This window comes from Somniosus microcephalus, chromosome 14 (assembly GCF_052327205.1).
Source record: "Somniosus microcephalus isolate GS21.2 chromosome 14, FLI_Smic_1.0, whole genome shotgun sequence".
Lineage (NCBI taxonomy): Eukaryota > Metazoa > Chordata > Chondrichthyes > Squaliformes > Somniosidae > Somniosus > Somniosus microcephalus.
The window spans coordinates 108,132,186-108,160,140 of record NC_141000.1 but is presented as its reverse complement, the minus strand read 5'-3'; the positions used below and the strand labels follow the sequence as shown (position 1 = coordinate 108,160,140).

Here is a 27,955-nt window from a genome sequence, read left to right as displayed (position 1 = left end):
CTCCTTGGGGCTAACACGAAGAACGTGGTTGCAGTGCAGGAAAAGATTCCATGACCACCTTCGCACTGGAAAAGTAAGTACTGTATGATGTTTCCATTACCCTCAATCTGATCCCCATTGCCTTTCCTCACCAGCACTCAACTTTAGCAATCTCTTCCTGCACATCTCACTAGACACTCACATCCATGCACCCTTACCCATTCCCCCTCTCTCTATGCTCACATTCACAGAACGATGCCACCATGCAGCCCTCACACTCCCTCTCACTCTGATGCTTTGAACACAACTGACAACACACAGGAAGGGCCCTTGGTATTGCAACCTCACTCCATCTTTGTCTCCTTCTAAGTACCTATGCTATGCAATCTCTGCACTCACTCCTTCATTCTCACTCAACCTCCACTTGTCTCCCTCATTGCAGGAAAAGAGAGCTCACAACAGGAGAGAGCGAGCCAGGACAGGAGGAGGGCCGCCCTCATTAGCCCAGCTCACCCCCTGGGAGGAAGGTGTGCTGGAGATTGCCGGGGCTGACCGAGATGTGGACGTTGGGGAAGGACAGGCAGGAGCATCCCCACAAGCTGGTGACAGAATAGTTTCCCATCTCTCTCATTGGCATTGCATGAGTCGCTGATAATGATTCTGAAGCTACATCCTATGGACTTATGATCATCTGCAAAATGCAATGTGCATGTAACCTTGCCATCACATCGCTAACTTTTTCCATGACTCCCCCACAGGGCCATCGAGAGCCCACGGTGCAGGAGGAAGAGCCTGAGCAGCCGGACTCCTCAGAGGAATCTGCAACCTCTGAGGGCACAGCGTCATCAGAAATAAGCGCACCCAGCATCAGCGCAGACACTCATACCTCGGTGGGACCTTCGGGACATAGAGTAGAGTTGTCACCTGGTGTATCACAGCTCACAAGTGAGCATCAGCAGAATCTGGAGACAGGGATAGCAGTAGAGAGTCCTCGTCGGAGGGCGCAGGACTCTGCCAGCTCGGCTCAGCTGCATGTGGACCCTTTGCCTCTGGGTCCATCTGTAAGATCAGAGGTGATGGATCTCCAGGCACAGATGCAGGAGTCTCTGGCAGGTTTTGTCTCTAGGGTCGCTCCGAGTGTGAAGCGAATGGAGGAGTCCATTGCGAACATGAGCAGAGCCTTTGTGGAGTCATTGGCACATGAACGCATCAACGCGGAAAGGATGGCTACCTACGTGGAAATGATTGCTGCCTCCGTGGTAAGGCTGGCTACGGTAGAGGAGAGGAGGGCTACGGCCATGGAGGAGGTTAGTCGCCAGGGTATGGAAAACATGGTGAGTGTTCAGAATAGAATGACATCTCTTGAGGAGCGATGAGCATCTATTGAACAGAGAAACCAGACCTTCATGGAAGTCCTTCTGAGTCGGACTGCCATTGCAGATACGGGTCCCGATGGCCCCCATGATGTGCAGCAAGGTGCTCTCAAGCCACTTGCAGGCACTGAGGGGGACCTGACCCATGAGGGGGAGGTTGGTGGCAGCCCTCAATGGAAGTGGGGGCTCCTCTCCAAGCACTCACACTTCCATGCCACTGCAGAGCCCTCGGTCAGAGCCCCGCCAGAGTACACACCCAACGGAGATAGAGGTGTCAACCCCTGCACAGCTGCAGGAGCAGCAGACTGCTGGCGAGCCCTCACAGGCTCGCCATCCCAGAGGACGCCCGCCAAAGGTGTCGAGACAGGAGCAGCAGGAAAGTGAGCAAGGGGCCTCCACATCTGCTGAAGCCACAGGGGAACCACTACGTAGGAGCACGCGTGAGAGGAAAATAAAGCACAAATAGTCACAAGGGTAGTCACTTGGGTGAAATGCTGTGCATTTTGTGGAAATGCCATCAGTTGTTTGTTTTTCATAAAAATTCTGATGGCAACTTCTGCAGTTGTGGCGTGTGTCATTTTGCGAATGGGGCTGGAGGTCCTCTAATGCCAAGAGGGGAAGGAAAAAAAGGCCTCCCATGCTTCTGGTAGGTGCCTCAGTTGAGGAAGCGCTGAGTGAGGGTGGTAAGAGGGGTCTCGCAGGAGGTCACACTGGAGATGGGTGTCAGGCTCCAAACTTCCACAGCTGTGGTTATGCCTTCTAAAAGTTCCCCCAGACCTGAGACAACAAAGTCCTGCCACCTGCAAATGATGACTGATCAAATATCCTCTTTAATGTTGGACCTGCAGCTGATAGTCAGCAAGCCAATAGTGTTCACGCCAGGTTTCACAGGCGTCATCCCCACCAGGCGCGTTTTACGTGGGAAAAGGGTTAAACAGGCAAGGGCCTGTTAAAATGGGATTATAAAGGCCAATGAGTGCTGTTTAAGGGCCCTAAAGACCAGTCTCGCCTGTTGCAGGTGGGATTGATTCGGGTCAATCAGACATACCTAGGTTGAAATGGCGTGGAGGCGGGAACCAGGCAGGGGGTCGCTACCCCTAGGTTTTGCAATTTCAACCCCCCGCATGCCTAAAAGCCCGCCTCACTGCCCAATGAAAATCGAGGCCCTTGTGTCTGTCTTTACGGAAGAAGAAGCAAAAAACTTCCCGGAAATAGTGGCGAACCAAGGGTCTAGCGAGAATGAGGAACTGAAAGAAATTAGTATTTGTAAAAAAAAAAAAAGTACTGGAGAAATTAATGGGACTGAAAGCCAATAAATCCCATGGACCTGATGACCAACATCCTAGTGTTTTGAAAGAGGTGGCTATAGAGATGGTGGATGCATTGGTTGTCATTTTCCAAAATTCCATAGATTCTAGAACATAAGAATCAGGAGCAGGAGTCGGCCAATCGGCCCCTTGAACCTGCTCCGCCATTCAATAAGATCATGGATGATCCAATCTTGGCCTCAACACCACTTTCCCGCTCTCTCCCCATACCCCTTGACTCCCTTGTAGTTCAAATGTCTGTCAATCTCCGCCTTGAATGTATTCAATGACTCCGCCTCCACAGCTCCTCTGGGGGAGAGAATTCCAAAGATTCACAACCCTCTGAGAGAAGAAATTCCTCCTCATCTCCATCTTAAATGGGCGATCCCTTATTCTGAAACTATGCCCCTTAGTTCTACATACCCCCACGAGGGGAAACATCCTCTCAGCATCTACCCTGTCAATTCCACTCAGAATCTTATATGTTTCAATAAGATCACCTCTCATTCTTCTAAACTCCAATGAGTATCGGCCCAACCTGCTCAACCTTTCGTCATACATCAACCCCTTCATCCAGGAATTAACCTAGTGAACCTTCTCTGAACTGCCTCCAATGCAAATATATCCTTCCTTAAATATGGAGACCAAAACTGTACGCAGTACTCCAGGTGCGGTCTCACCAGTGCCCTGTAAAGTTGCATCAAAACTTCCTTACTTTTATACTCCGTACCCCTTGCAATAAAGGCCAACATTCCATTAGCCGTCCTAATTGCTGTACCTGCATGCTAACATTTTGTGTTTAATGTACTCGGACCCCCAGATCCCTCTGTACCGCAGCATTGTGTAGTCTCACTCCATTTAAATAATAATTTGCTTTTTCATTCTTCCTTCCAAAGTGGATAACCTCACATTTTCCCACATTATACTCCATCTGCCAAATTTTTGCCCACCCACTTAACCTATCTATATCCCTTTGCAGATTCTTTGTGTCCTCCTCACAACTTGCTAACCCACCTATCTTTGTATCATCAGCAAATTTGGCTACAGTACACTCGGTCCCTTCATCCAAGTCATTAATATAGATTGTAAATAGTTGAGGCCCCAGCATTGATCTCTGTGGCACCCCACTAGTTACTGATTGCCAAGCAGAAAATGATCCATTTATCCCGACTCTCTGTTTTCTGTTAGTTAGCCAATCCCCTATCCATACCAAAATATTACCCCCCAACCCCGTGCGCTCTTATCTTGTGCAGTAACCTTTTATCAAATGCCTTCTGGAAATCCAAATACGCTACATCTACTGGTTCCCCTTTATCCACCCTGTTTGTTACATCCTCAAAGAACTCCAGCAAATTTGTCAAACACGATTTCCCTTTTATAAAACCATGTTGACTCTGCTTGATTTTCTAAATGTCCTGCTATTACCTCCTTAATAATGAATTCCAGCATTTCCCATTGACAAATGTTAGGCTAACTGGCCTATAGTTTCCTGCTTTCTGTCTCCCTCCTTTCTTGAATAGTGGCGTTACATTTGCGGTTTTCCAATCCGCTGGGACCTCTTCAGAATCCAGGGAATTTTGGTAGATTACAACCAACGCATCCACTATCTCTGCAGCCACTTCTTTTAAGACCCTAGGATGCAGGCCATCAGGTCCAGGGGACTTGTCAGCCTTTAGCCCCATTAGTTTGCCTAGTACTTTTTCTCTAGTGATAGAGATTGTTTTAAGTTCCTCCCTTCCTATAGCCCCTTGATTATCTATTATTATTGGGATTTTTTAGTGTCTTCTACCGTGAAGACCGATCCAATATAATTGTTTAGAGTCTCTGCCATTTCTCTATTTCCCATGATTAATTCCCCAGTCTCATCCTCTAAGGGACCAATGTTTACTTTTGCTACTCTCTTCCTTTTTATATACCTGTAGAATCTCTTACTGTCTGTTTTTATATTATTTGCTAGTTTACTCTCATACTCTATCTTCTTCCACACCTGGAGTATTGGGTGACCACTTTGCAGAACACCTCCATTCAGTCCGTAAGGGTGACCCCGAGCTTCTGGTCGCCTGTCACTTTAATTCACTACTCCATTCCCACTCAGACCTCACCGTCCTCGGCCTCTTGCATTGTTCCATGGAAGCTCGGCGTAAGCTCGAGAAACAGCACCTCATCTTTCGATTAGGCACTCTACAGCCCTCTGGACTCAACATAGAGTTCAACAATTTCAGATCATAACCTCGGCCCCTATCACATATATATATTTTCTTTTTTTATCCACACTTTTTGTTTGGCCTTTTTTTCTTCCCTCCCACATGGTAGCTGTCCTTCATTCTGCCAGCGCAATTCACACTTCATCTAGAGCCATCCTTTGTTCCTTAACCTGTCCCATTACCAGCTCCTCTTGCCTTGAATATCTCATAATGTCTCTCAATGTCTCTTAATCTCTCCTGCTTTCTATCCTATCACTGACATTCCCTTTTTGTTCTTTCATCCCCTCCCCCTTTTCCCAGCCCCTAAACTTGCTTTCCATTTCCTGCTTTTTTCCAGTTCTGACGAAAGGTCTTCGACCTGAAACGTTAACTCTGTTTCTCTCTCCATGGATGCTGCCTGGCCTGCTGAGTTTTTCCAGCGTTTTCTGTTGTTATTTTGGATTTCCAGCATCCGCAGTATTTTGCTATTGTGCCTGGAGTAGTGTGTAGAGTTTTGGTCTCCTTACCTAAGGAAGGATATACTTGCCATAGAGGGAGTGCAACAAAGGTTCATCAGACTGGTTCCTGGGATGGGGGAACTGTCCTATGAGGAGAGATTGAGTAGACTAGGCCTATATTCTCTAGAGTTTAGAAGAATGAGCGATAATCTCATTGAAGCATACAAAATTCTTACAGGGCTTGACAGGGTAAATGCAGGGAGGATATTTCCCCTGGCTGGGGAGTCTAGAGCCAGGGGTCACAGACTCAGAATAAGGGGTTGGCCATTTAGGACTGAGATGAGGAGAAATTTCTTCACTCAGAGGGTGGTGAATCTTTGGAATTCTCTACCCCAGAGGGCTGTGGAGGCTCAGTTGTTGAGTATATTTAAGACAGAGATCGATAGATTTTTGGATATTAAGGGAATCAAGGGATATGGGGATAGTGCAGGAAAGTGGAGATGAGGCAGAAGATCAGCCATGATCTTCTTGAATGGCGGAGCAGGTTCAAGGGGCCAAATGGCCTACTCCTGCTCCTATTTCTTATGTTCTTAAAAGTAATTCATTGTGTAAAGGGCTTTGCAACATTTCAACATTGTGAATGGTGCTAAATTAGTGCAAATATCATGTAGAAAATTGAAAGGAAAAATACAGATGGCAGTACTCTCATCAGGTGTTTGAATAATACCATAAACCACAAAAGCAGAGCTGTTTATCTGGAGTAAATAAAAGTTCTCTTTTTTTGCCATATACAAAGGAAAGGTAGTATAGTGGTCATGCTACTGGATTAGCAACTCAGAGGTCATGAGTTCAATAAAGCTTTGGGCTTTAAATAACATTTGTGGGCTGGATCCAGAAAATATGATCACTGTTGCAATAATCCAACTGAGTGAATAATGTCCTTAAGGGAAGGGAACCAGCCTACCTGGTCTAGGCTGCGTGAGACTCTAGGCCAGACTATGTGTTGACTCTTAATACACTCTGAGGTGGCCTAGCAAGCCCCTCAGTTGTATAAACTAATCGCTAGAAGGAGGCCCACCACCTTCTCAGGGCAACTAGTGATGGGTAATTCTTGCAACCTTGGAGCATCACCCATATGGAACGTTGGCCTTTATTGCAAGGGGAATGGGGTATAAAAGTAGGGAAGCCTTGCTACAACTGTACGGGGCACTGGGGAGACCACACCTAGAGTACTACGTACAGTTTTGTTCTTATTTAAGGAGGGATATACTTGCATTAGAGGCAGTTCAGAGAAGGTTCACTAGGTTGATTCCTGGGATGAAAGGGTTGTCTTATGAAGAAAGGTTGGGCCTATACTCATTGGAGTTTAGAAGAATGAGAGGTGATCTTATTGAAACATATAAGATTCTGAGGGGGATTGACAGGGTAGATGCTGAGAGGATGTTTCCCCTCGTGGGGGTATCTAGAACTAGGGGGCATAGTTTCAGGATAAGGTGTCGCCCATTTAAGACAGAGATAAGGAGGAATTTCTTCTCTCAGAGGGTCGTGAATCTTTGGAATTCTCTACCCCAGAGAGCTGTGGAGGCGGAGTCATTGAATATATTCAAGGCGGAGATAGACAGATATTTGAGCTACAGGGGAGTCAAGGGTTATGGGGAACAGGCAGGAAAGTGGAGTTGAGGCCAAGATCAGATCAGCCATGATCTTATTGAATGGCAGAGCAGGCTCGAGGGGCCGAATGGCCTACTCCTGCTCCTATTTCTTATGTTCTTATATCCTGAGAATATAAAAATAAAGTTGTCATGGTTGATGAGAATATTCGGGCAAATCCAGGCTCTCTCTTGGTGGGTTGGCAAGGGTGGCTTACCCCAAGTACACCATCTGGTGAATGGCAGAAAGGAAGAATTTCTTTAGCACTATTCTGAGGGTCACCCAAGTTGTAGTTTTAATCTGAAACACCTGACTTGAAACAGCAGTCATGTAGAAAGGAATTCCAATATCCTAAGTATAGTATTCAGCTCACAATTTATGGCACTTTTGTTATTCTGGACACAGTATGTGGGGATACTAAGAAATTTCAATATACTATTTGAGCACAGAAGCAGCAGTTTGCTATTGCTTGAAGCAGCAGAATGCTTCCTAATTCCAGCCTGTACAACCAATATAGCTAATAGTCCAAAAGAAAAGTATTCCCTCTGAAAATACTCTGTATAAGTAAGAAAAAAATCTCTTCTGTATGTGCGGTAGTACATGTTTTGTTCCGATGTCTGATTTGGTTAGAAGGAAGATTGGGAGGGGAACACGTCATACCTCTACATCGCCAATGTGTTGAAAGGGTGAAATTTGGATTATGTTGGGGCAGGGGCACGGTTTTCTGTGGAGCCAGCAAATCAGCTGATTGCAGTCTTGCACACCACTGCTGCTCACTGTCAGTATATCCTGATTAAAGCAGGACAGTTGAGAGGCCCTATTCCTTATTGGGACCTCCACTATCTCTGATTGTTGCACTGACCAGTCAGTGACCCTCTGACATTCCATTGACCGGGAATGTCCGCACAGGGTATACAAAGGTCAACTGCAATGATGAACTTTTGCTGACTTTAATTTTCCTGCTGGTCTCAGACCCCCAGCTTATCAAAGATCAGTGCCAGATGTGTCATCACTTTTTGTGCCTCTGTAATGGAGCACTGCAGGGGGATCAGATATGCCATTACATTTTTGTGTACTTAGACAAGGGTGACTAGTGGACAAATCTTCACTGGCTGGGTTGAAAGTATTTAACACTTTCTGTTTACACAGCACAAGACTCCATTATTGATCACTTCTCCTGTAATGGACTAAATTTCAATTAAGACTTCAGTGTCGAGTGATTGCAGCAATAACTGATATTCACTTCTCACAGCCAGTGTAGAAGCAAGGGCACAGATCCTTGTGATGGCTGGGGGAAATGGGAATATTCATACTTAAACTGAAATATATATATTTTCTATTTCAATCTCCCCCTCCTGCTGCTCCTCTTCTGAAGGCACTGACCCTTCCTAAGATACAGTTGCATTGGCATTCCTCTCGAACCATGGCCAAGTGAATATTCTTCATGTGCAAGTGTAGGCACTGAATGTCAGTAGATTATTCAACCATGGAGGGCATCACAGCTGAGTCTGAACTTATCCTCACCTGACATCTGCGCATGCACCCTTTCCAGAAAGAATCACTGGAGCGGAAACCCTGGCTGATTTTATCCCCACGAGCTCAGGAATGCTGAAACCAATTCTGGTGCCCCTACTACCACACTGTCTGATATCAGCAAGATCTGGGATTGAACCAGGGACTGTGATACCAGGGGAACAAAATATAGATTTTAGGAGCTTATTATTGTTCCTGTAGTCACCACAAATAGATAGGCACACATACAGATGCAGAATGGATACAAAAGCATTCATAATGTTTACATGTGGCATATGGGTTGGTTTGCTGACAAAGAGTGATATGGAATGGTGTGATGTGGGTTTGCGCCCGCTGGTCCCCATAGTGTGTCCCTCCTACCTTGTCTGGGGCATCGCTGAGAGGTGCTACTGGGAATTATGACAATGATGCATTGCTACTGGTGCTGTATCCTTCACATCATATCGATAGTATATTCTCACTGCACTTAAAAAAATAAGAGAGAGCTTTCTTAAAGGCAAAGCGGTTAAAGACACGCCTGGACGTTCCTCGGGGGTTCTTATGATCTCTTGCCGAATACTTCATCAAAAACCCTGGAGACACGGTATAAATGGCCAAAGAGAAGGAATGGATCCTGAGCAGCCTTAGAATGGTTAGAACAGATTATCTAAAGCACAGTTGAAAGGAGATTTTATGAAAGTTTTTAAAGTGGGGAGAGAAATAATGAGAGTGCCAAAGATTAGGGCTGAGATCATAGAATCATAGAAATTTACGGCACAGAAGGAGGCCATTTCGGCCAGCTGACAAAGAGCTAGCCAGCCTAATCCCGCTTTCCATCTCTTGGTCCGTAGTCCTGTAGGTTACGGCACTTCAAGTGCACATCCAAGCACTTTTTAAATGTGGTGAAGGTTTCGGCCTCTACCACCCTTTCAGGCAGTGATTTCCAGACCCGCGCCACCCTCTGGGTGAAGAAATTTCCCTTCAAATCCCCTCTAAACCTCCGACCAATTACTTTCAATCTGTGCGCCCTGGTTGTTGACCCCTCTGCTAAGGGAAATAGGTCCTTCCTATCCACCTCTATCTAGATGACTGAAAGCTTTGCCGCTAGTGGTGGAGTGAAGGAAGGGGATTCTGCACAGGACAGCAGAATTGAAGGATTGAAGAGCATAGGCAAGTACATAGGACTAGAGTTTGCAGAGGCAAGGTGGGGTGAGGCCATGAGGAATTTGTAAATGATGATGAGGATTATGAATTCAATTTTTTGAGGGACAAAGAGCCGATGGAGGTCTGCGAGGGGGGATAATGGATGAGTGAAAACTAGTGTGCGGCAGGATGAGCAGCAGAGGTGGAAAAAGTGGAAGCTTTGGCTCATCCATGACTTGATGCTGGACAAACAGTCTGACTACACAGACGGTTGTGGAGCCAATTGTGGTATTGGCGAGGTGGCGCTGGATGTTGTCAACATGTATATAGAAATTGACCATATGCATACAGAAAATGTCACCAAAGTATCCACTGTTCGCAGTAACTCTGAAAAGAATATGGATACTTTATAGAGGCATTGGGGGCAATTTTAACGGAACCTACCCATGGGAAACAGGCGAGATTGACCCCTCCTGATTTAACTCTCCATTGAAGTCACCCGATCCCGTGGGTTTCTGAACGGGTTGGGTTAGGTTAAAATTACCCCCATTGTCTCAGTCATTTGGGAGAGGGAACAGCCAGAAAGCAATGTGTCAATTTCATTGCAATGACATCATGAGAAAGAAATACTGTTACATTTCTGTCATACAATTGATTCATTTTGACACAATTTGCATACACGAGGGAAATGTTAGGAGTAAGTCTTATCAACAAGAATGAGATGGTTTACAAAGTGATATACACACAACAAATTAGGTTACATTTAAAAATCAAAATGAGTGTGTTTGTCACTTCAACTGAGTAAGACTTGACAAGTCGCTCACAATCTTTATGTAGCAATATTCTCTCCTATGTAAGAGAGCTCTATAAGAGAGCTCAGTTGTTTCTATATAATGGATCCATGCACATTGCCATCTCTGTGCAGTAATATTCAGTCCTGTGAGTATAGCAGAGCTGTTTCTACACTACCATTAACCCAAGTGCAATCATTGATCCACAAACCATATTATGCAGCAATATACAGTCACATATATACACAATATTGCCCTTGCAATTATTGACGCATACCAACAGATTCTGTGTAAATAATATACGCAAGTAAATCAACAAATATAAAATACAGATTGTCAAGTAATTTATTGCAGTATGCCTGAACCTAGATGGACAGAAACCTGATGACCTCATCGGATTCTCTCATACAACCTATCAAGTCCATGGATTCCTGTTTAATATATCTACAAATGACTTGGACTTGGGTATAGAGGGCATAATATCGAAGATTGCAGATGACATGAAACTCCGAAATGTAGTAAACAGTGAGGAGGATAGTAACAGACTTCAGAAGGACATAGACAGATTGGTGAAATGGGCAGAGATGTGGTAGATGAAATTTAACACGGGGCAATGTTAAGTGATGCATTTTAGTAGGAAGAATGAGGAGAAGCAATATAAACAAAATGGTGCAATTTTAAAGGGGGTGCAGGAACAGAGACGCTTGGCAGTGTATGTACACAAATCTTTGAAGGTGGCAGGAAAAGTTGAGAAGGCTGTTAAAAAGGCATATAGGATCCTTGGCTTTAGAAACAGAGGCATAGAGTACAAAAGCCAGGAAGTTATGCTAAACCTTTATAGAACACTGGTTAGGCCACAGCTGGAGTATTGTGTACAATTCTGGGCAACACACTTGTCAAGGCCTTAGAGAGGGTGCAAAGGAGATTTACTAGAATGGCACCAGGGATGTAGGACTAGAGAAGTTGGGGTTTTTCTCCTTGGAGCAGAGAAAGTTAAGGGGAGATTTATGAGAGAGGTTCAAAATCATGAAGGGTTTTGATAGTGTAAAAAAGGAAAAACTGTTTCCAGTGGCAGAAGGCTCAATAACCAGAGGACACAGATTTAAGGTAATTGGTAAAAGAACCAGAGGAGAATTTTTATATTTTTATGATCTGGAATGCACTACCTGAAAGGGTGGTAGAAGCAGATTCAACAATAACGTTCAAAAGGGAATTGGATAAATAATTGAAGGTGAAAAAATTGCTGGGCTGTGGGAAAAGAGCAGGGGACTAATTGGATGGCTCTTGCAAAGAGCTGGCACAGGCATGATGGGCCGAATGGCCTCCTTCTGTGCTGGGTCATTCTATGATTCTATGAAAGTCTGTTTTGTGGGATAATATTGTGTAAATTATGTATGCACCAATTTCCAGCGAACTGTTTATTATCGCAGGTGCATGCACAATCTCTGTGCTATTGCTATTATATAACTGACCAATGCACTTTATCTTTAAGTGGTTTGAACTTCGATCATTGACCCATGCACGATATTACACTGACTCTATTACACCCTTGATCAATGCAGCATATAATCTGCATTATATCAATGACCTATGCACAATCTAATCTCTGCACTGGTTTTATTATATGCAGTGTGTGTGTGCAGCCCCCTGTGTCTGTTTCACTGGGACTCGCAGAGCAGCGGAGTGCGGAGGAGGCCCGCGCATGCGCGCTGCGCCGGAAGCGCCGCCATGCTGAGGCGGCGCCGGCTGGTGTTTGCTGTCTGCTTTATTTACCATCAAAACTGGAGGCTGACTCCAGCTCCAGGGTTGCGTCAGGTCTCTTCTGTACTTAGCCGGAGTGTTTATAGGTAGGAAATGAATGTGAGGGAACGTCGGAGTCTGGCCGCTTCCCGTCTGGGAACGAGACTCTGGCGGAGGGAGAGTGAGGGAGGGCTGGGAGGTGGGAGAGGGAGGTGGGTGAGTGAGGGAGGGGTGTGGGGTGGGTGAGTGAGTGAGTGAGTGAGGGGTGTGGGTGGGTGAGTGAGTGAGGGAGGGGTGTGGGTGGGTGAGTGAGTGAGTGAGGGGTGTGGGTGGGTGAGTGAGGGGTGTGGGTGGGTGAGTGAGGGGTGTGGGTGGGTGAGTGAGGGAGGGGTGTGGGTGGGTGAGTGAGGGAGGGGTGTGGGTGGGTGAGTGAGGGAGGGGTGTGGGTGGGTGAGTGAGGGAGGGGGGTGGGTGAGGGAGGGGGGTGGGTGAGTGAGGGAGGGGTGTGGGTGGGTGAGTGAGGGAGGGGTGTGGGTGGGTGAGTGAGGGAGGGGTGTGGGTGGGTGAGTGAGGGAGGGGTGTGGGTGGGTGAGTGAGGGAGGGGGGTGGGTGAGTGAGGGAGGGGTGTGGGTGGGTGAGTGAGGGAGGGGTGTGGGTGGGTGAGTGAGGGAGGGGCGGGTGAGTGAGGGGTGGGGGAGTGAGGGGAGGGTGGGGGAGGGGAGGGGAGGGTGGGGGAGGGGAGGGGAGGGTGGGGGAGTGAGGGGCGGGGGGGGAGTGAGGGGCGGGGGGGGAGGGAGGGGTGAGGGTGAGGGAGGGAGGGGTGAGGGTGAGGGAGGGAGGGGTGAGGGTGAGGGAGGGAGGGGCGGGAGTGAGGGAGGGGAGAGTGAGTGAGGGAGGGGCGGGGGAGGGTGAGTGAGTGAGGGGCGGGGGTGAGTGAGTGAGGGAGGGGCGGGGGAGGGTGAGTGAGGGAGGGGCGGGGGAGGGTGAGTGAGTGAGGGAGGGGCGGGGGAGGGTGAGTGAGTGAGGGGCGGGGGAGGGTGAGGGAGGGGTGAGTGAGGGAGGGGCGGGGGAGGGTGAGGGAGGGGCGGGGGAGGGTGAGTGAGGGGGGGAGGGTGAGTGAGGGGGGGGAGGTGAGTGGGGGAGGGGGAGTGAGGGAGGGGTGGGGGTGAGCATCAGGGAGAATTTCTACCAAAAATTCTCACAAATATGCCCTGATTTCAGAAATCTGAATGACAACCAAAAACTCCCATTCCTACTGGGAGAGGAGAGAAGCTGTATAACACTGGCGGCATGCTATGTTACAGCTTGCCATGAAGAGAGAGCCAACCAGTGAACTAGGAAAAGAGTGTATATAAACAATGCGAATGTATATTTATACACTCAGGGATATACCTGTTTATGTACTGTATGAATAGAACTGCGTTTATGTGGTAAACCATAAATGTATTTTGATGCTTTGGCAACATAGGATGTAACTTGTCATGCCAATAAAGCGATGTGAATTGTGAGTGGGGGAGGGGTGAGTGGGGGAGGTGAGTGGGGGGAGGTGAGTGGGGGAGGGTGAGTGAGGGAGGGGTGGGGGAGGGTGAGTGAGGGAGGGGTGGGGGAGGGTGAGTGAGGGAGGGGTGGGGGAGAGTGGGGGAGGGTGAGTGAGGGAGGGGTGGGGGAGAGTGAGGGAGGGTGGGAGGGGAGGGAGAGTGAGGGTGGGATGGGAGGGAGAGTGAGGGAGGGATGGGAGGGTGAGTGAGGGAGTGAGGGAGGGAGAGTGAGGGAGGGATGGGAGGGAGCGTGAGGGAGGGATGGGAGGGAGGGATGGGAGGGAGAGTGAGGGAGGGTGAGGGAGGGGTGGGGGAGGGTGAGTGAGGGAGGGGAGGGTGAGGGAGGGATGGGAGGGTGAGTGAGGGAGGGATGGGAGGGTGAGTATGGGAGGGTGAGTGAGGGAGGGGTGGGGGAGGGTGAGTGAGGGAGGGTGAGGGAGGGGTGGGGGAGGGTGAGTGGGGGAGGGTGAGAGGGGTGGGTGGGTGAGTGAGGGAGGGTGGGATGGGAGGGTGAGTGAGGGAGGGGAGGGTGAGGGAGGGGTGGGGGAGGGTGAGTGAGGGAGGGGTGGGGGAGGGATGGGAGGGTGAGTGAGGGAGGGATGGGAGGGTGAGTATGGGAGGGTGAGTGAGGGAGGGAGAGTGAGGGAGGGATGGGGAGGGAGTGAGGGATGGGGAGGGAGTGGGGGATGGGGAGGGAGTGGGGGATGGGGAGGGTGAGTGAGGGATGAGAGGGTGAGTGAGGGATGAGAGGGTGAGTGAGGGATGAGAGGGTCAGTGAGGGAGGGATGGGGAGGGAGTGAGGGATGGGGAGGGTGAGAGGGATGAGAGGGTGAGTGAGGGAGGGATGGGAGAGAGGGCGAGGGAGGGAGTGAGGGATGGGGAGTGAGGGATGGGGAGGGAGGGAGTGAGGGATGGGTGAGTGAGGAATGGGAGGGTGGGTGAGGGAGGGACGAGCCAGACGGGAGGGCGGTCGAGGGGCGAGCCAGACGGGAGGGCGGGCGAGGGGCGAGCCAGACGGGAGGGCGGGCGAGGGGCCAGCCAGACGGGAGGGCGGGCGAGGGGCGAGCCAGACGGGAGGGCGGGCGAGGGGCGAGCCAGACGGGAGGGCGGGCGAGGGGCCAGCCAGACGGGAGGGCGGGCGAGGGGCCAGCCAGACGGGAGGGCGGGCGAGGGGCCAGCCAGACGGGAGGAGGGGCGGGCGGGATGGAAGCGTGAGCGAGGGGCGGGCGAGAGCGAGGGGTGAGCGAGATGGGAGAGCGAGCGAGCGAGGGGTGGGCGGGATGAGGGAGGGATGGGAGAGTAGGCGAGGGAGGGGAGAGGGAGAGTAGGCGAGGGAGGGGAGAGGGAGAGTAGGCGAGCGAGGGAGGGGCGGGCGAGGGAGGGGGCGAGAGGGAGGGGCGAGGGGGGAGGGAGGGGCGGGCGAGGGAGCAGAGAACGAGGGAGGGATGGGAGAGGGAGGGAAGAGGGAGTGAGGAATGGGAGGGGAGAGGGAGAGTAGGCGAGGGAGGGGCGAGCGAGGGAGGGGAGAGGGAGAGTAGGCGAGCGAGGGAGGGGCGGGCGAGGGAGGGGGCGAGAGGGAGGGGCGAGGGGGGAGGGAGGGGCGAGGGAGGGAGGGGCGGGCGAGGGAGCAGAGAACGAGGGAGGGATGGGAGAGGGAGGGAAGAGGGAGGGAGGAATGGGAGAGGGAGTGAGGAATGGGGAAGAGGGACGGGAGAGTGAGTGAGGGAGGGTGGGATGGCGATTAAGTGAGGGATGGGAGAGTGAGGGAGAGTAAGTGAGGGATGGGGGAGTGAGGGAGAGTAAGTGAGGGATGAGGGAGTGAGTGAGGGATGGGAGAGTGAGCTAGTGAGTGAGGTGAGGGTGGGAGGGAGTGAGGGATGGGGGGAAGAGTGATGGATGGAGTGTGAGTGAGTGATGGGAGTTGGAGTGAGGGATGAGATAGTTTGGGTGTCAGAATAAGAGTGAGGATGAGAGTGGCTGTTGGTATCCGTATTTTATTGGCTTCTCGTTATCTGTAACCCAAATGGAAGGGTGGGGATTGCATCAATTGCAGTAGGTTTCTTATCTTTTGCCAAGTTGTAAACTTGGACAAGGGACAGAATAGGGCTGTGGTAGGCGGGAGTTCTGAAGTTTGCTTTGGTGCTGATGAAATTCATTGAGACCTGGCACAGGAGCTTACAGTGAGCTTACCAGCCCAGCGTGCTCCTGCTGCGGAGTCAGAAAACTGACTCTGATATTTTTATTTTCCATTGATAGATCGGCCGTTTTTGCTGGAGGGTTTTGCTTCAGCGAGCCGCTTGGATGACTGTTTGGTAATTGTCAACTGGGCTGGGGTGCCGACAACCCCGTCATATACTGACTGAATCGATGTCGCTGTCATCTTTATCATGGCAAACATATCATCCGATTGGCCGCACTCATTATCTTTGCCTCATAGTCATAGAGAAAAGATGTAGAGCATGTCATAGAATCATAGAAATTTACAGCACGGAAGGAGGCCATTCGGCCCATCGTGTCCGCGCCAGCTGACAAAGAGCTATCCAGCCTAATCCCGCTTTCCAGCTCTTGGTCCGTATCCCTGTAGGTTACGACACTTCAAGTGCACATCCAAGTACTTTTTAAATGTGACGAGGGTCTCTGCCTCTACCACCCTTTCAGGCAGTGAGTTCCAGACCCCCACCACCCTCTGGGTGCAAACATTTACCTTCTAAACCTCCTACCAATTACTTTAAATATTTAATAGCAATTTTTAAAAAAATTCACCTGCACTATATGTTTAAATAAAAGAAAAAGGGAATGGATGGCAAAATATCCTTTCACCTCTGGGACTTTGGTTTGAATTGATGGGTTAAATAAAGCTGTCTGTCTATATGTGATCCTAAAATAAATATAACTGCCAAAGTGACGTTAAGGAAGGCCTAATCTGGTAAATGGAACAATTTGTTGAATAGAATGATCCCGACAAGTTTGGGTATGGTATGTTGTTGAGTTCCAGTAGAGGCTCATGGGATAGGAGTATCAAACTGCAATGATATTTTATTTGACTAAATTATACAGGAAAATAATGTACATTATATACATTATGGGGGAAAATTCAGTTGGTTGCGCCTCCCGTTAGCGCCTTAAGAGGGCGCTAATGGGGCGCAAAGCAACTAGAGGCCGGGCGCGGCGATGTTTGTGCCGCTTGCGAAATTAACTAGACATTTTGCGGCGGCGCTAAACACTACCGCCACGACCTCCTGCGCCGGCAGATTGTGACGTCAGTCGAGCGTGCAACACCCCGGTAGCGCCCCGGACCGGATATTGAGTGGCGCCCCCTGCCTTACCGCCTGCCGCTAGCAACGACAGGTTGAGGGGAGCACTGTGCTGTCAGAAAGGGACTGGGGGAGCGCTATTTAAAGGCGACCACTTCCTGCCTTTTTTTGTCGGTGACATTTTTGCACCACGCATTCGGAGAGAGAGACTTCTGGAGAGATTCAACGCTGTGTGAAGGAGTTTTGGGTACTGAGCAGCACTTTGCAGGTTTATTTGGATTTGCCCTTCGCCAGCGCTCTGAGGTAGCACCTCGCTCCTCGGCCTTTGCGCCTTAAGACAGGTGTGAAGCGCCTGATTTAGCGCTCCAGTCACCTCCAGGGGCGATAAAAGCCAAGTTTGCTGTCGGAGGCGATAATTAGCGCCAGGCGCTAAACTTTGTGCATCGCCAATAATGGTGCCCCAAATGGGGCGATATCGAATTTTTCCCCCAATGGCCCAGAAATTCGGGTTGAGGGCTTCCTGCGGGTGTAAGCCCCCGACCTGTACTTGCGCGCCGGCCATTAAGCTGTGGGCCCCCGTGGGATTCCGATCCTGGGCCTGCTCCAACTGCCGGCGCGCAGTGCTTGCGTATCCCAGGGGCGCAGTTAGTTCGATGCGTCCCCTGGGATCACGTGGGCCATGGGAAGGGCTGTCAAACTTATAAATACTATAAGCCCCAAAACATCACTAAATCTTCAAATAAATTTTTTTTTAAATCACATTTTAAAAATAAACTATAAATTACATGAAATAACTATTTTAAACAATAATTTAAATTTTTGAAAAAGATAATTTTATTTTCTAATGGGGCTAAAAATAAACTTACCTTTCTTAATAAAGTATTTAAAAATAATAAACCTGTGGAAAAAATGTTTTAATTTTAATTAATTCACCACTTACCTTGTAAAAAGCAGGCCTTGCGACTGCTTTTTAAATGTGTAACTCCTGGAGACTTGCCCTCCCGGGGAAAACCTGCAAAAAAAACGTAAGTTCGATGCACACGCGCAGCCTCTCCTGCGCACACGTTTGACCTGTCAACCCCTTCTTTCAGGGGAACGGAAGTGCCGGTTTCCCGCGCATGCGCAGTGCATGCAGGAAACCGGCACTTCCATTGGGCTTACGGGCGAGTACCCCGTGAGTACTCACCTGTGGAGACCCAAATTTCTGGGCCATTATGTTTTACAATAGAACTAATGTGTGAAGTAAGCTATAATTTGCATTGTAGTTGTTCAGCTACGTAGTGTTACAGGATCGCACCAAAGGATATTTCAGTACTCAGTAAAAGTTAATTCATCTTTCGCAGAAATGAACAATGGGGGTAAGCTCCCCTTCACCATTACCTGAAAGGGCCATTTATGGATTTGTCCTGTTCCTCGCCTCAAAGTTTGCATTCAGTAAGTATTATTAAGTGTACTAAATTAAAATGAATGCAGTTTAATGCTGCAAGTGTACAGTGTTCTATGAATAGTAGACAGTAGTACCATGTTTCAACTTAAGCTCTACCTGTTGCTCTCCCTTCCTATCTTTATTTTGGTCAGTATTATAAAAGTATATCTCCTTGCTGACCATGCACGTCCTGAGAGAGGGTTCTATCTATCTTTTTCTGAGTCTTATTGTCAGTGAACTTGGGGCTTAAAAAAATGAGAGGCTTACACAAAAGCTATAATTGGAGAATGTTTGGGAAATTATTTTGTTCTACCACAAGATACTTCACCTGACATGAACTGGCTGCAAAATCCAGGTAGAAATGATGAGGAATATGAATACCACTGGGATCAGGAATGGAGGAGAGAGTTGGTGTCTTTTTTTTGTTCCTTTTCTCATCAATTTTTCTGCTAGTTTTCTTCCCCTCCAAAGGATTTGAATCCTTGCTGGGTACATTTCTACAGGTGTTAGTTGCCCCCTCCCCCTCGGCAAAGTGTTCATCACCGTGGCAGTGATTATTGGCAGGCTATTTGACCATAGGGAGCTTCACAACTGAGTCCAATCCTGACTGGTCCAATGTCCACACTATCCAGCAGAGATTAATGAATACCAATCAGGTACAGCAACCCTGGTTGACTTTTTTTGTTGCTGGTAAGGCCGACATTTATTGCCCATCCCGGTGCCCGGAGAGGTGAAGATAGTGGCGGGCCTTCCTAAAGGCTTGCTAGGCCAATTCAGAGGGCAGTTAAGAGTCTGCAATATTGGTGTGGGCTGGAGTCACATATAGACCAGACTGGGTAAAGATGGCAGGTTTCCTTTCCTAAAGGAAATTAGTGAACCAGAGTTTACGACAATCTGATAGGTTCATGATCCCTTCTTTTTTTGTATGCCAGCTTTTTTTTAAAACTGAGTTCAAATTCTCAAACCTATTAGTCCAGGCCTCTAGATTTCTAGTCCAGTAACGTAACCACTTCATAACCGAACCCTTTACTCTCTTCTAATGGAAATCTCTCACTCCACTTCATGGTGTCAGGTCAGATTCAGGTTGCATTTACTCTGTTGCTGATCCTGGATTCAGGCTGCATTTACATTATAATTGCAGTGTCGGTGTGAATCAAAACCATTTTGCATTAGTGCTACAGTTGTGGCATAAATGCACCCCGAGAGAATAGAAAGAAAGTAGTCGATGTTTTCATTTTAGAAATCTCACATCTCCATCGTACAAGTGTTGCAAAAACATCTTGGATTTCTACTCTCCCAAATGAGGGCTAATGGGTTCATTCCCTGATGTGCTCTTACTTTTGACATCTCTGGGATCAGAGCAGTTTGGGTCTGAACTGCATCTAGTTTGGCAACTTTATAGCACTGAAATAGGTCTGGACCATGTAATTTTGGCCTTAGCTAGCCAGTGTGAAGAGTTCATGATGGTGCTAATTAATAGTCATTTAAAATGATACTCAAACCATTTAACAGTGCAGAATTAAATTTGCTTAAACTTGTATATAAGGAAGGGTTGATGAAACAGGCTGCTACCATGGTGCTTGTTCTGTTTTTTCAATGGCTATAGTTTTTTAATTTGTTTTTGTATTTAATAGTTCTATATTTAGTATGGGCCTATGTTCCAGAACCTTGGCTACACTCAGTGGGTCTCACTTACTGGCCACAGAAGTAAGTATCAATGAAAATTATATTAATAATAATCGGGGCTCCATGTTAACGTAATAAGCATGCGTAACATTTATGTTATAGTTTCTCCATATTTTGAAAGAAGGACTTGCATTTATATAGCACCTTTCACAGCCACCGGATGTCCCAAAGTGCTTTACAGTCAATGAAGTACTTTTTGAAGTGTAGTCACTGTTGTAATGTAGGGGAAACAGCAACCAATGTGCGCACAGCAAGCTCCCATAAACAGCAATGTGATAATGACCAGATAATCTGTTTTAGTGATGTTCATTGAGGGATAAATATTGGCCAGGACACCGGGGATAACTCCCCTGCTCATCTCAAAATAGTGCCATGGGATCTTTTACTTCCACCTGAGAGGGCAGATGGGGCCTTGGTTTAATTTCTCATCTGAAAGACGGCGCCTCTGACAGTGCAGCACTCCCTCAGTACTGCGCTAGAGTGTCAGTGTAGATTTTTGTGCTCAAGTCTCCGGAGTGGGACTTAAATCCACAACCTTCTGACTCCGAAGCAAGTGTGCGACCCACTGAGCCACAGCTGAGATCTGTGTGTTTATCCATTGAGTAACTGAACCAGAAAGGTCTCCGGTTCAATTCATATTAGAGAAATGTTTTCATAAGAATTTGCTTTCTTTAGGAATTTCCAGCATAGAGAGGCCAGTACAGCTGCAGAAGTATATATTACATATAGTCAAAATGTCTCATCTTTATTTAGCATAATATTGTGCTGCAATTTAACACACAATTAACAATAAAAATTGGGTGGGGGGGTTCGACCTCACTTCACACACTGCTGTTTGTGGGACCTTGCTGTGCACAAACAACAATAAAGGTGACTACTTTTTTTTTTTATTCGCTTATGGGATCTGGACGTCGCTGCAAGGCCAGCATTTATTGCCCATCCCTAGTTGCCCTTGAGAAGGTGGTGGTGAGCCGCCACCTTGAACCGCTGCAGTCCGTGTGGTGAAGGTACTCCTACAGTGCTGTTAGGTAGGGAGTTCCAGGATTTTGACCCAGCGACAATGAAGGATCGGCGATATACTTCTAAGTCAGGATGGTGTGTGACTTGGAGGGGAACTTGGAGGTGGTGGTGTTCCCATGCGCCTGCTGCCCTTGTGAGGTTGCGGGTTTGGGAGGTGCTGCCGAAGAAGCCTTGGCGAGTTGCTGCAGTTCAACTTGTAGATGGTACACACTGCAGCCACAGTACACCGGTGGTGGAGGGAGTGAATGTTTAAGGTGGTGGATGGGGTGCCAATCAAGCGGGCTGCTTTGTCCTGGTTGGTGTCGAGCTTCTTGAGTGTTGTTGGAGCTGCATTCATCCAGGCAAGTGGAGAGTATTCCATCACACTCCTGACTTGTGCCTTGTAGATGGTGGAAAGGCTTCGGAGAGCCAGGAGATGAGACACTTGCTGCAAAATACCCAACCTCTGACCTGCTCTTGTAGCCACTGTATTTATGTGGCTGGTCCAGTTAAGTTTCTGGTTAATGGTGACCCCCAGGATGTTGGTAGTGGGGATTACTGGGGGACTACTTCAAAAGTAATTAATTGGCTGACGGAGCATGTTGGGACATCCTAAGGACAAGAAAGATGTTATATAAATGCAGGTTGCTTCTTTATTTCTTGTCATGTACCAACTTTTTCATTAACCTAAGTAAAAAGGGAAATGTACCTGTAGTTCTGAAATGTCGCTGCCTTCGCTCATTATCTTGCCTGAAGTATGTTTCTCTGGAAATCTGTAGACAAGTATAAATGTGGAAATGGGAATAAACCAGATATGTATCGAGAATAAAGTGAAATCTTTAAATCACTGCAATATTTGTTGAGTTGTAACACCACAGTGTACATTGTTATGATTTAACACATTACTAACATTTTCCCATAGGTACTGGGCTGTGGCCTTGCCTATCTATCTTCTTGTCGTCATAGTGATTGCTTACCTTTTACTCTGTGGAATTAACATGATGAGCACTGCTCCACTGGACTCCGTAGATACTGTTACAGGTGAGCCTGACAATAAATAGCAGCTTGTGTGAAGAGTGGTATTGGAAACGGTGATGGAACTATGTGATCACTAAATAACCTGCCTTTAGTTTATTTCTTCTGTTGGGAATAAATCAGTGGCCCGTAATTTGCGGTCAGCGGCGAAGCAAAGGCGTTTGCTGCTGGCCCCGAAGTAAGCTTCCCACAAAGATCTCGTGACCTCTGTGGTGAGAAGTTCGGCTTTACTGATGTGCATAGAGTCAGAGTTATACAGCACAGAAAGAGGCCTTTCGGCCCATCGTGTCTGCGATCGGCCATCAAGCCCTGTCTATTCTAAGCCCATTTTCCAGCACTTGGTCCGTAGCCTTGTATGCTATGACGTTTCAAGTGCTCATCTAAATGCTTCTTTAATGTTGTGAGGGTTCCTGCCTCTACCACCCTTTCAGGCAGTGAGTTCCAGATTCCAACCACCCTCTGAGTGAAAAAGTTTTTCCTCCAATCCCCTCTAAACCTCCTGCCCCTTGAAACTATGCCCCCTGGTTATTGACCCCTCTACTAAGGGGAAAATCATAATCAACTTTATTGTCATTGTTAGTGCACAAGTGCAGTACAACGAAAAGTTCCTTTCTATCTACCCTATCTATGCCCCTCATAATTTTGTGCACCTCAATCAGGTCTGCTCTAAGGAAAACAACCCCAGCCTGTCCAGTCTCTCTTCGTAGCTGAAGTGCTCCAGCCCAGGTAACATCCTGGTGAATCTCCTCTGCACCCTCTCCAATGCAATCACATCCTTCCTATTGTGTGGCGACCAGAACTGCACACAGTATTCCAGCTGTGGCCTAACTAGCATTTTGTACAGCTCCATCATAAGCTCCCTGCTCTTACGTTCTATGCCTCAGCTAATGAAGGGAAGTATCCCATATGCCTTTTTAACCACCTTATCTACCTGTCCTGCTGCCTTCAGGGATCTATGTACATGCACACCAAGGTCCCTCTGATCCTCTCTTTCCTAGGGTCCTATCATTCATTGTGTATTCCCTTGCCTTGTTAGTCCTCCCAAAATGCATCACCTCACACTTTTCAGGGTTAAATTCCATTTGCCACTTCTGCTCATCTGACCAAACCGTCTATATCGTCCTGTAGCCTGAGGCTTCCCTCCTCGCTATTTACCACTCCACCAATTTTTGTGTCATCTGCGAACTTACTGATCATACATCCTACATTCATATCTAAATCATTAATGTACACTACAAACAGCAAAGGACCCAGCACCGATCCCTGCAGGACACCACTGGACACAGGCTTCCAGTCACAAAAACTACCTTCGACCATCACCCTCTGCCTCCTGCCACTAAGCCAATTTTGGATCCAATGTGCCAAATTGCCCTGGATCCCATGTGCTCTTACCTTCTTGACCAGTCTCCCATACGGGACTTTGTCAAAAGCCTTACTGAAGTCCATGTAGACTACATCAACTGCACTACCCTCATCCATACACCTAGTCACCCCCTTGCAAAATTCAATCAAATTGGTTAGACATGATCTCTCCCTGACAAAGCCATGCTGACTATCCTTGATTAATCCTTGCCTCTCCAAGTAGAGACTAATTCTGTCCCTCAGAATTTTTTCCAATAATTTCCCTACCGCTGATGTTAGGCTCACTGGCCTGTAATTCCCTGGTTTATCCCTACTACCCTTCTTGAATAATGCTACTACGTTAGCTGTCCTCCAGTCCTCTGGCACCTCCCCTGTGGCCAGAGAGGTTTTGAAAATTTGTGTCAGAGCCCCTGCAATCTCCTCCCTTGCCTCACACAGCAGCCTGGGATACATCTCGTCTGGGCCTAGGGATTTATCCGCTTTTACGCCCGCTAAAACCGCTAGTACCTCCTCTCGATGCTAATTTGTTCAAGCATTTGCAGCTGAAATCAACGTAGTTTAGTGGGAATCCCATGGTGCAAACTGCTGTGACCTCAACAAGCTGTCTAAGCAGCCAATCACATTGCAGAATTCTCACATACCGGGAACTAGGAAATAGAAAGCACGAATAATCACTTTTTAAAAAATTTGCAGAGAGTGAAATAAAGATTTTGTACATATGCTGGGTTAAGGTAGAAGCTGAAAATTCAGGAACAAACTTTTTTAAAACATTTTTTAAATTAATTTTAAAATCTAATAATTTTTAACTTAGTGGAGAAATTTGACATTCCACCAATATAAAATTAGGGCCAGAACGGTTGGTTATCAGTAGTTATTACTCAGATCGCCGTTAAAAGCCCAATTATACCTCATTTGAATGGGCCTAATATTTTATGGGGTTTCTAACACCGATATTTGTTTGGAACAGGGGAAGTTTTCATCAGATCTGTGTTTCACTGATTGCTGGCTCTGGGGGTGGGGCTGGGTCCACAGCGAACGCTGCCAATTCGCCGTCAGCAGGACTGCAAGTTCCGGGCCATTAATGTGTTTTAAATCAACCAGTTCTGATCATTTGTTCCAAATTTTGAACATCTAGTTGATTTTCTGACAAGAATCCAGGCAGTTCTAGGGGTGGAAGGTACTCTTCCGTTTTATGTAACCAGTCCTTGGTTTCAGGACTCTACGGTTACATAAAGAGCACAGGATTGCAAGGTAAAGCTCAAAGTACGCTGTCTGCCCAGCAATCCTCAGCCCTGGCCTCTGGAGCGCCCCCCTCCTGTACTAAAGTGACATTTCTATTTTTGTGCCAATTACTGTAGTACAGAATTCGGGGCAATTTTGTGACCCTAAACCTATTGGAGGAAATGTTGCTTTTAAATTTATAAGCCACATTAACATAGATGTTGTATTCATCAAATGCTGAAAGGTGACTTCATAGAATCTGACAGCACAGAAGGAGGCCATTTGGCCCATCGTGCCTGTGCTGGCTCTTTGAAAGAGCTATCCTGTTAGTTCTACTTCCCTGCTCTTTACCCATAGCACTGCAAATTTATCTTTTTCAAGCATATATCCAAACCCCTTTTGAGAGTTACTGTTGAATCGACTTCCACCACCCTTTCAGGCAGTGCATTCCAGATTATAACAACTCGCTGTGTAAAAAATATTTGTCCTCATCTCCTCCCTGATTCTTTTGCAAATTATCTTCAATCTGTGTCCTCTGGTTATTGACCCTCCTGCCAGTGGAAACAGTTTCTCCCCATCTACCTATCAAAACCCTTCATAATTTTGAACAGCTCTATTAAATCTCCCCTTAACCTTCTCTGTCCTAAGAACAATCCCAGCTTCTCTAGTCGCTCTAGACTTGGATTATTAAATGTTGTGTACCAGAATCTACGGTCATTTCTGTATTTGTATGCATACATATGGAAGAGGGGTAGTTTGGGTAGTGAGAAATATTTAATATCACTGAGGATTTTATATTGACAATGCTCTCTATAATACTATGCATAGTAAGTTCATTGTTTTTGCAGTCCTTATTAGGAACAATTCTTTCTTTTCAGACAGCTATGCAAATAGCCAACAGAGCAAACCATATGTTGAAGGAGCAATCCCTAGCCTTCAAGATGTTTCCATCAGTGAAGTGAATCGAATGTTCTTTCTTTCCTCACCCCATGAGTCAGATGGTGATCAGGCACTTGTATGGCGTTCATGTGCTGCTAGGAATATGGATTCATTCACTGAGAACTGCAGTGACACTTCTGACCTCTAAGATGTAATTATAATGCTATATGTATTTTATCCAAGAATACTGACAACAAAAACATTGTTTCTGCACTTGTTTATACTCTGTGAATTAAAAGAGACTACAGTATTCTAGAAAATAATAATGCTTTTGCTTCCACCAAAGGCTCATTAAAATGTGCACTGCACTGTGTAAAACTGCGACACACAAACCATGTAGGTCCCAGGCCGAGTCCATAGTTTGTGCTGAATTAACTGAGGGTAAGGAGGTTACAATTGGCAACAGCATCATTGGGCTAGGGTAGGAAAAAAAACAGGCCAGGATTTGTCTGTTAATCACTATCCAGTGACCCTTTCTGTAAAGTGAACCCATCACCCTGTTTGGCATACCTAGACATGTAAAATTTCTGTTTGTCTGATAATGGAGTTCACACTTCACTTGCTTCAAGTGCAGATTGCTTGGGTGCAGTTTTGCAGAAGGCTTAGGGATGCCAGGTGTGTATGGGTACTCCTGGAACTTAACCAGCTAAATCCATGCAGTTTACCAGTACTCTATACTGGTAAGTTTTCCACAACTTGTCCAGCTAGAACTATCCTACCCATTAGGGCATTGGCTTGCAGGTTTATCTGCAGCTGAGTGGTAAGAATCCTGGCCTCTAGTAACTGGTCTATCCCTCCAGATTCTATTAGTGAGCTAGGCTGGTGGATCAGAGACCAACCAAGTACTGTTGACCTCCGTCGCCTCCAGTCCCGGTCCAAGGTCATCCCATCCTCTGTCGTCGAATTACAGTATGCAGACGATGCTTGCGTTTGCGCATACTCGGAGGTCGCACTCCAAACCATCGCAAACACCTTCACCGAAGCATACTAGAGCATAGGCCTTACACTAAACATCTGTAAGACAAAGGTCCTCTACCAACCTGCCCCCGCCACACAGTGCTGCCCCCCGATTATCAAAAACAACGACAAGGCCTTGGACAACGTGGACCACTTTCCATACCTCTGGAGTCTACTGTCAACAAGGGCAGACGTTGACGAAGTCCAACACCGCCTTGAGTGTGCCAGTGCAGCCTTCGGTCGCCTGAGGAAGAGAGGGTTTGAAGACCAGGACCTCAAACCTGGCACTAAGCTCATGGTCTACAGGGCAGCAGTGATACCTGCCCTGCTGTATGCCTCAGAGACATGGACTATGTACAGCAGGCACCTCAAAGCACTGGAGAGGTACCACCAACGCTGCCTCCGCAAGATCCTGCAAATCCATTGGAAGGATAGGCGCACCAACATCAGTGTTCTTGCTCAGGCCAACATCCCCAGCATCGAAGCTCTGACCACGCTCAATCAGCTCCGATGGACGGGTCACATTGTCCGCATGCCCGATACGAGACTCCCAAAACAAGCGCTCTACTCGGAGCTACGGCACGAGAGCCCCAAGTGGGCAGAGGAAACTTCAAGGACACCCTCAAAGCCTCCTTGAAAAAGTGCAACATCCCCACCGACACCTGGGAATCCCTGGCCCAAGACCGCACAAAGTGGAGGAGAAGCATCCGGGAAGGCGCCGAACACCTCGAGTCTCTTCGCTAGGAACAAGCGGAAGCTGAGCGCAAGCAGCGCACGTCAACCAAAGCACCCCACCCACCCCTTCAACCACCGTCTGCCCCACCTGTGACAGAGACTGTAGGTCCCGCATTGGACTAATCAGCCACCTGCGAGCTCATTTTTAATGTGGAAGCAAGTCATCCTCCATTCCGAGGGACTGCCTAAAAAGAAGACTGTTTACCTGCCTATTTTAGGTAATGGATTAGCAAGTCATCTACTTTTTGTTCTGAACTTCCATTGTCAGGCCTGTCACCTTGGAGGCAGTTCAATCTGAAAGAGATCCTGCTCACTGGTTGGTCATTAGACAACTGGTGAGCATGGGTTTGAGCTGTTGCTCAATGGACAGCAGGTACCAGGAGCTCCTCACAAGCAACATGGTGAGCAGTACAATGTGAGTGCATTGCCACCATCCTCCTGACCACAGCATAGACATACCATACATACCCTGTCGAGCAGTGGTTCCACCAGTTGGAGGTAGAAAACTTCAGCAGCAGCAGCAGCTACTTGCCTCTTTGCAACCCAATAATTAGAGACCTGGAGATATGAGCGCATAATCTTACTTTTTCCCCCTGAAATAAAGAATAGATTTGCCTTCCAAAGTTAGGCTTTATTAACATTAAAATCAGCAGCATATCTTTCTACA

General features: G+C 47.5%; 1 protein-coding gene across 3 annotated transcripts in view; it reads left to right on the top strand.

Moving 5' to 3' along the window:
- Nucleotides 1–25,846, top strand: part of pigp (phosphatidylinositol glycan anchor biosynthesis, class P) — a 100,314-nt gene extending 74,468 nt beyond the window's left edge. Inside the window, exons 1-6 of one of the 3 annotated variants that reach the window (XM_086007165.1) lie at nt 12,091–12,243; nt 15,931–15,986; nt 18,272–18,362; nt 19,989–20,061; nt 21,962–22,080; nt 25,536–25,846. In XM_086007165.1, the coding sequence (XP_085863291.1) occupies nt 18,281–18,362; nt 19,989–20,061; nt 21,962–22,080; nt 25,536–25,744 (483 nt within the window). In that variant the 5' untranslated portion in view covers nt 12,091–12,243; nt 15,931–15,986; nt 18,272–18,280 and the 3' untranslated portion in view covers nt 25,745–25,846. Of the gene's footprint in view, nt 1–12,090; nt 12,244–15,930; nt 15,987–18,271; nt 18,363–19,988; nt 20,062–21,961; nt 22,081–25,535 lie in introns of those variants that run through there. The other 2 variants (XM_086007164.1, XM_086007166.1) reach the window with 2 other exon arrangements.
- The last annotated feature ends 2,109 nt before the right edge of the window (nt 25,847–27,955 follow it).